General features: G+C 39.6%; 1 protein-coding gene across 2 annotated transcripts in view; it reads right to left on the reverse strand.

The window, feature by feature from the left end:
• TEK (TEK receptor tyrosine kinase) overlaps positions 1–8460 on the reverse strand; it is a 103700-nt gene that overhangs the window by 57926 nt on the left and 37314 nt on the right. For both annotated transcript variants that reach the window (XM_029920923.1, XM_029920922.1), the window contains exon 2: positions 863–1174. In XM_029920923.1, the coding sequence (XP_029776783.1) occupies positions 863–1174 (312 nt within the window). The remainder of the gene's footprint in view (positions 1–862; positions 1175–8460) is intronic.

The raw sequence follows: 8460 nt of genomic DNA on the forward strand, positions 1-8460 counted from the left end.
GAGAGTATATACTACTGAGACTGAGTTTCAAGAAGCCTTGTGCGTTTCCATTTGCTCTTTTGCTCTTCTGCCATCTCCATGAGAATATACCTAGGTTGGCCTGCCAAAGGACAATAGACCCATGGAACAGAGCCAGGCTGGCTCAGCCAAGGCCAGCATAATAAGCCTATAGTCAGCCAATAACCATGTGTGGGAAAGCCCAGGGTTAGAATGGCAGAGCCACCTACCAGCCCCACTGACTTATACTCATAAGCTATCCATGCTTACTGTTGTATGTCACTGTAGTCTGTGTAGTCATGTGACACACAGCATTATTGTGGCAACAGAAAACCAATATACTAAATCACCGATGAAGTTGAGTTATTGATAGATGTTTCCTCTTAAAATATTTTCTCTCTACCACACTTTCTCCTGAAAAGATTAACTTCTGTGAAGAATACTCAGTGGCAAGCAAAATAAAGAATTAAATAAATGATCAATGAGAAAGCTCAAAATGGCCAATAATTTGGCATGGACAGTTGTCTTCATCACTGTGATTTTCATATTACATACATGTAACATGTTCCTATCTCCATAAGGGTCACGAAGCTCTTAGTACAAAATATAATACATTTCATCTCATGACCTAGGCACAATGTCTAGTGAAGGGGTTGGATGTGCAAGAAGTAGACTGGCCAGTCTCTTTTATTTCTAATGCTATATATGTATTAAAGACAAGCAATGCCTAGAAAGAGGCAGACAAGGTCTTCAAGCTCCACAATCACACAGCCCATGCCCAATCTCTGAGCAAGCAACTGCCAAAACAAAAGCTGTGTGAGAGTCTCAGCAGACATCACCTGCCCCCGACTAAGGGGCATGTTACCTTGCTGGCGCATCTTCATGGTTCGTATCCTTATTGCTTCTCCTCGAACTCGCCCTTCACAGAAATATGCACCATTAATTTTGCTAGCCTTTTCTCTCTTCCAAACAACTTTTTTAGCCCATTCCCTGGTCACATCTTGAGTAACTTCCAGTGGATCCTGGTGCTGGTTCATTAAGGCTTCAAAGTCCCTTCCTATTGTGATGGGCTCATGGGGGCGCCATCCAGTAGCGATGCAGGTGAGGGATGTTTCCGCATCAGACACGAGAGGTAGGGAATTGATCAAGATCAGGTCCATGGCACTGTCCACGGTTCCTAAGAAGAAAGCACATAATCTATGAGGAAAGTTATTAACATGACCCCACAGATGAACTGGTGCTTACAAAGCCCTATCTAAAAATAGCTTGGGAGCAGTCTTTCTAAAATGCTGTTTTCCCACAGGACAAGATCCCAAACTTTTTACCATGGCATTACCCAGGCACTATGCACCACTCCTGCTCCACTGCACACCTTAACTGCAGTGAACTATCAGTTATTCTCCATCCCCAAGACAAAGCTGTGTGTTATATGTCCGCCCACTAGAGTGTCTGTGACATTAGTTAGGAATTCAGCAAATTCTTGTTGAGTTGAGATAAATTCATAATAGCATTGTTGTCACTAACTATTGATAATTAATAATTTTTAGTAATTATTAAAAATTAATGATAGGGGCATCTTGGTGGCCCAGTTAAGCATTCAACTCTTGATTTCATCTCAGGACATGATCTCATGGTCATTAGATTGAGCCTACGCTAGACATGGAGGCTGCTCAAGATTCTCTCTCCCTCCCTCTCCCCCTCTGCATCTCCCCTGTTCACATAGGCATTTGCTCTTTCTTTCAAAAAAAAAATAAATAAAATAAAAAAGGAATGATAATGTGGTACTGCCACAATATAGCATTCTAAAGCAATATATCCACTATACACATGGCATTCTAGCTTTATAGACTCTCGTTACCAAAGACTTGCCCAATTCCATATTAAATCCCACAAGAGAAGGACTGGGTGAGGTCCACCTTTCCATCTGAGCTTCATTTGCCTCATCTTTAAAACAAGGCTAACAAATTGACCCATCTTGCAGGATTCTGATGAAGATTAAAGGAGATAAAGTACAAATTTACCAATTACTGTGTCCACTATATATGGGATATACGATGACCACTATTTCAACTCTCTTTATTGTTTTCTGAACACCTAGGCCCAAACCTCAACCCTCTCCAAATGTAGGTAGTAAATCCTATCTGGTCTTTAAAAGTTATTCCATAAATGATAAAGCACATTTTAGAAAAAAAAAATTCTGTCTTTTCACTTTCTGTCCCTCCTCTTCCTTCCCTCCCCCTACTTCTCTTTTGATGTCCAAAGTTTTTAAGATGAACAAATGAGATCTGTGCCTATTCTCTCCCCTTTCTGAGTTCGGAAAACTAGGGATGGAGAATGTCCTCTCATTCAAGTGATGGTTGATGCCTAGGTATATACAATGATCAGGAGGCTGGACAGGTCAAGCACATTCGGTGACAAGGACCAACTGGAGTCTCAGAAACCTTCATGAGGATGTAGAGTGATTCAAGTAGACTACATGTTATTTCCTTTAATACCCATTAAATTCTCCCAACAACCCTGTGAGTTGTGCATCATTATCTTATATTTCAGTATGAAGAAATGAAGATCAAAAGATTGAGTAGCATTTCTATCTGCTACAGCTATTGAAGTCCTAGCTAGAATTCAAACTCCCACAGATCTTTCCGTTCCTTAGATGCACCATACCCTTTCCTACCTCAAAGACATTGTACATGCTAATCTCTGCAACTAGCTCTGCTCCTTGCATTGCTAACTTCTGCTTACCCTTAAAGTCTCAGCCTAAATAACTTTCTCACAGACAATTTCCCTACCTACTTAACCAACACTATCTATACACTGTCATTCTGTTACCCTCCACCTTAGCCTCCCGTTTGTTTCCCCCATAAAAGTTACCATAATCTGGGACTATTTTATTTATTCTCTCTTCTCTTAGATGGTTAAGTTCCATGAATACAAGGATTGAAACTGTTCTGCTCATATTGACATATATAGGAATACCCTGCCTAGTCCCTTTACATAAAGGATTAATAAATATTTGTTGGATGAGTAGGTGAGTGAATGGAAGGATGGGCAAATTTTATTCCAGATCTGTCTGATTCAAATTCACCATTCCCACTTTTAGAATAATGAAGTTAAAAATGAAAATACTCTTCTGAGTCTAAACTGACTTCCTTGCCTGCCCATACTTAAAATGCTGTGTTGAGAATTGAGTTTAAAAGGAAAAAGTAAATGCTACAATTTTTATAAAATGTCACAGAGAGGTGATCAATCATTGCTGAGAAATGGGGGCTGACCAGCATTCATTTATGAGAACTTTTTTGATCATCTTCTTGTGCCAAGCATTATATCTGCCATGATGTCCTCATACAATTTTTTCTCATGGCAACTGCCAATGTTGGGTGTATGCAGTGATGTTCTGAGAATGAGTCTGTTGAGAGTTACATTTTTATCTAATCAATTAGGAAGAACGCCAGAGTGAAGTTCTTAAGGTAAATGGGAATGAGAGCTGTATTTCTTTTCTTGTAATGTTAACTCAATACATGGGATTGAGGGAGAAAATTTTGCCTAGAATGCGTTTCCAAGCCTGACCCTGTAGCATTTATCTTGCTGTAAGCCTTGATGGTAACTTTAAGATCTCCAGAGAACAGATGTGTTGGGATAAGGAAAATGTAAGAGAGGGTAAGCTAGGAAAACTAGCAGTGGAATTACAGCCTCCAAAAATAACACCAGCACAGCCCCCTCTTCCACATGTATATCCAGCTGTGCCTCAGCGTGAACACCACCTCATCTTCCGTGCTCACTCATTCCAGGCATGTCCCCTGAGAGAGTCATCAGAGGAAGGAAACACTGTAATTCTTTCAGCTCCAGTTCAGTCCACCCTCATTTCTAGGACCAGCTGAGTGACTTGCCAACACTGAGGGATCTGCTCTGAACTCACTGAACTGCACTGGCACTGGCTGTGCTTTCGTTAATGACTTTAGGAAATAATAGAGAAAGCAGTTGATTTGAAGAGACAGCCATACTTCATCTGTAAATTCTTTCTGGGTATGGATCTGGTTTCTTTTTCCATTTGTTCCTCCCAGATCTTTCCCCTTACTTTCAGTGACGAAAAGGGAGATTATGTACTGCAAGCATCCAGACTTGGCAACACTTTCCTACCCTTCCTCAGCATGCCAGTGACAGGACGCTCTCTCCCCCCAGTGAGTTCTCTGTCCTTTGAAATGGCATTTACAATAAAGCATCACAAGGATTTTGCATATGAGCTTTGGGAATGAGAAGAAATAACTACCAGATTCCTGGCATGGATCTTAAAAATCTTATTTTAGTTTTCCCAAAACAAGGGCACATATTTATACTTGTCTGTGTATGCCTGAAGAAATTCTGGAAGGTAATACATGAAACTAAGAATAAGAGAGATCCATTAGAGGAGAGTGGTGTGGTTGGGGGACAGTATAAGAGGGGGGGCTTTCACCATGTACTCATATATGCTGGCTTTTGAACCATTTGAATAATACCTACACATAAAAATTAAATGTAAAAAGTAAATGTAATTCCTCTTCTCTTAAAAAGACGCATTTGGAAGGAATTCAAGAGCCACATGAAAATATTCAAGTCTCTAATCATTGGTCCCTACATCTACCTCAAATCTCCTTGGACTGCATCCAGGCAATGCATTCTCTCTTTCTCTCTTTTTTGTACTAATAGGAAATGTGATGCCATTCCACAATGCTGGGGGGAAAACATGGGTTTAAAAAAAGCTTTAAGAACAGAGACAAAAACAACAGCCACAATTAATCTTTCTTTTTGTTGTAAATTATTACTTTTTTGGTTTTTAAGAAATGTATTTATTTTGAGGGGGTGGGACATGCATGCACACACATGCAAGTAAGTGAGAGAGGGGCAGAGAGAGAGGGAGAGAGAGGGAGAAAGAATCCCAAGCAGGCTCCACATTGTCACCACAGAGCCCAAAGTGGGGCTCGATCCTATGAACTGAACCATGAGCTCATGACCTGAGCCAAAACCAAGAGTTGACCGCTTAACCGACTGAGCCACCGAGGTGCCCCATGCACTCAGCCTTTCAAAGAGAATAAAGGAGTGGGAGCCCTAATGCAATGGGTACAGCTGCCGCCTGTGGCTTCTTGAAAGAGTTCAGCCACTGACACTGAAAGGTGTGACTACAGTCACATAGCTGATGCCACAGAGGAATCTGCTACCCGGGACGCTTTCCTCAGAAAAATGGCCAAAAGACGGACGCATCTGGTCTCACACCAGTATCAGCTCCAGGACCTCCCATCTTCTCCTCTATCACTGCACAGTCTTCTCTAAGTTCTGCTGGGGACTGATATCGAGCTATTTCACCACAAGCCTAGTCTGAAGGGCTCTGCTCAAATTCAGTACTGAGTTCACTACACTTCTGTCATCAAAATTAAGTTTGCTATAGCTAAGTTTGCATGTTGAATTTCACACATCTCTTATATTCTAGGAATTGGTACTATTTTTCTTTAGCAAAGACTTTGCAAACACTTCTCAATATTTGCCTAAAATATGTCTTACTTAGTTTACATCATGACATGAACCCTCCAAGTTAACAAATGATTGCCCATCACAGTGGAGGCACAACAATATCCTAAAATGTCATTTTTCTCATTCTATTTTTGGTGTGCTATACAGCCCATCATCTAATCTTTCACAGTAACATTTGCTTATTAAATTGCATTGTGGTACACTGAAAATGTTTATTGTTTCTGTGCTTCAATTTTCTTGTATCCAGTATTGCTCTGAATAATGACTCAAAAAACAAGAGATAGAAATATTTTTCTTTAAAAACAGTCACAGAAAAATAGCCGCATAGATCAATGGAACAGAATAGAAAGCCCAGAAATACAATTATATGGTCAATTAATCTTCAACAAAGAAGGCAAGAATATGCCATGGGAAAAAGATAGTCTGCAGTCTTTTCAACAAATGGTGCTGATAAAATTGGATAGCAACATGCATGAATGAAACTGGACCACTTTCTTACACCATACACAAAAATAAATTCAAAATTCATTAAAGACCTGAATGTGAGATGTGAAGCCATAAAAATCCAATAAGGGAGCATAAGCAGTAATTTCTCTGATATCAGACATAACAGCCTCTTTTTAGATATGTCTCCTGAGGCTAGGGAAACAAAAGTAAAAATAAACTATTTGAATTACATTAAAATAAAAAGGCTCTGCACAGGAAAGCAAACAACCAACAAAACTAAAAGGTGCTATGGGAGAAGATATTTGCAAATGATCTATCAGATAAAGGATTAGTATCCAAGATATATAAAGAACTTATACAACTCAACACAAAAAATCATAATAATAATCTGATTAAAAAATAAGAAGACATCAACAGATGTTTCTCCAAAGAAGACATACAGACAGCCAACAGACACATGACAAAGTTGTACAATATCACTTATCATCAAGGAAATACAAATCAAAACCACAATGAGATATCACCTCACACCTGTCAGAAGGGCTAATATCAAAACCTCAAGGAATGGGGCACCTGGGTGTCCCAGTCAGTTAAGTGTCTGACTTTGGCTTAAGTCATGATCTCAAAGTTTGTGAGTTCGAGCCCCGCATTGGGCTCTGTGTTGATAGCTCAGAGCCTGAAGCGTGTGTCTCTGCCACTCTCTGTCCTTCCCCCACTTGCACTCTGCCTCTCTCTCTCTTTCTATCTCCAAAATAAACATTAAAAAATTTTTTTTAAAAAACTCAAGGAATAACAAGTATTGGTGAAAACACTTGTGCACTGTAGCTGGGAATGCAAACTGGTACAGCTACTGTGGAAGACAATATAGAATTTCCTCAAAAATTTAAAAAAAGACCTATTCTATGATTTAGTAGTTGCACTACTGGGTATTTATCCTAAGAATACAAAAACACTAATTCAAAGGGATACATGCAACCTGCTGTTTACAGCAGCATTATCTACAATAGCCAAGTTATGGAAACAGCCCAAATGCCCAAAGACAGATGAATGGATAAAGAAGATGTGGTATATACAGTAAAACCTTGGATTGCAAAGTAACTGTTTTGGGAGTGTTCCACAAGGGGAGCAAACATTTCAACATTTCTAATAAATTTTATCTTGATAAGCAAGTGATGCTTTGCAATATGAGTCATACAGGACACTAAACATCACATGATTACAACTGAGCCAATGGTGTTCTCTCTCTCTCTCTCTCTCTCTCTCTCTGCGGGATTGTGGGTGATCATCTCCCATGCTCAGATGCTCAATCTCAGGCCATGGTGTTTGGCAGAAATCAGTGACTTCTCAGAATATTGGAAGGTGTCCACAACTGGCTCTAGTGTATTTTTTGTCATTTCTAAGCACCTATGAACAGTCCTTTGCTTTTCCATACAAGAATACACTTAGGAATGTTTTGCTTCATTTTAGGTCAGGCTACCTGCAGATACTTCCTCAGCTACCTTATTGCCAGTTACATTAAATACAGTATATGACAAGAATTTATTAGTAGTGTACCATAGTCAACATCAGGCAAGCATCTACAATGGCCCCCACGCAGAAAACAAATTCCATTGAGCGAATAGATAGCAGTGATTCCATTAGTGATAGTGAAATTAATAACCCTCCTCTCTCGTCTCCCTCACACCAGCCACAGAGGTTTTCAAAGGTAGTGCAGGTTAATTTGTTTCTTTATCTCCACATTTTTTATTTTCCTTATTATTTTGTATCAAATTACAGAATTGTAATCATATTTATATTAAATTTTGGGGTTGTGGAATTGACTTTGATATACAAGTACTTTGGATTTCAAGCATGTTTTTGGAATGAATTATGCTTGCAAACCAAGGTTTTACTGCATACACAAAGGAATATTTCTCAGCCATCAAAAAGAATGAAATCTTGCCATTTGCAACAACAGGAATAAAACTAGAGAGTATAATGTTAAGTGAAGTAAGCTGGTCAGAGAAAGACAAATACCATATAATGTCATTTATATGTGGAATTTAAAAAACAAATGAATAAAGGGGGAAAAAAGAGACAAAACAAAAAACAGACTCTTCATTGTAGGAAACAAACAGATGGTTACCAGAGGAGAGTTGGTGGGAATATGAGTGAAATAGGGGAAAGAGATTAAGAGCACACTTATCTTTTTTTTTAATAATAGTTTATTGTCAAATTGGTTTCCATATAACACCCAGTGCTTCTCCACACAAGTGCCCCCCACCATGACCATCACCCCCTCCCCCTCCCCCCCTTCAGTCCATGGTTCACCTTCAGTATTCAGTAGTCTCCCTTGATCTGTGTCCCTCACTCTCCCCCACTCTCTTTCCCCCTTCCTCTCCCCATGGTCCCCTGCCAGGTCTCTCCTGTTAGACCTATGAATGCAAACATATGGTATCTATCCTTCTCTGCCTGACTTATTTCGCTTAGCATGACACCCTCAAGGTCCATCCACTTTGCTACAAATGGCCATAT

This window comes from Suricata suricatta, chromosome 13, assembly GCF_006229205.1.
Source record: "Suricata suricatta isolate VVHF042 chromosome 13, meerkat_22Aug2017_6uvM2_HiC, whole genome shotgun sequence".
NCBI lineage: Eukaryota > Metazoa > Chordata > Mammalia > Carnivora > Herpestidae > Suricata > Suricata suricatta.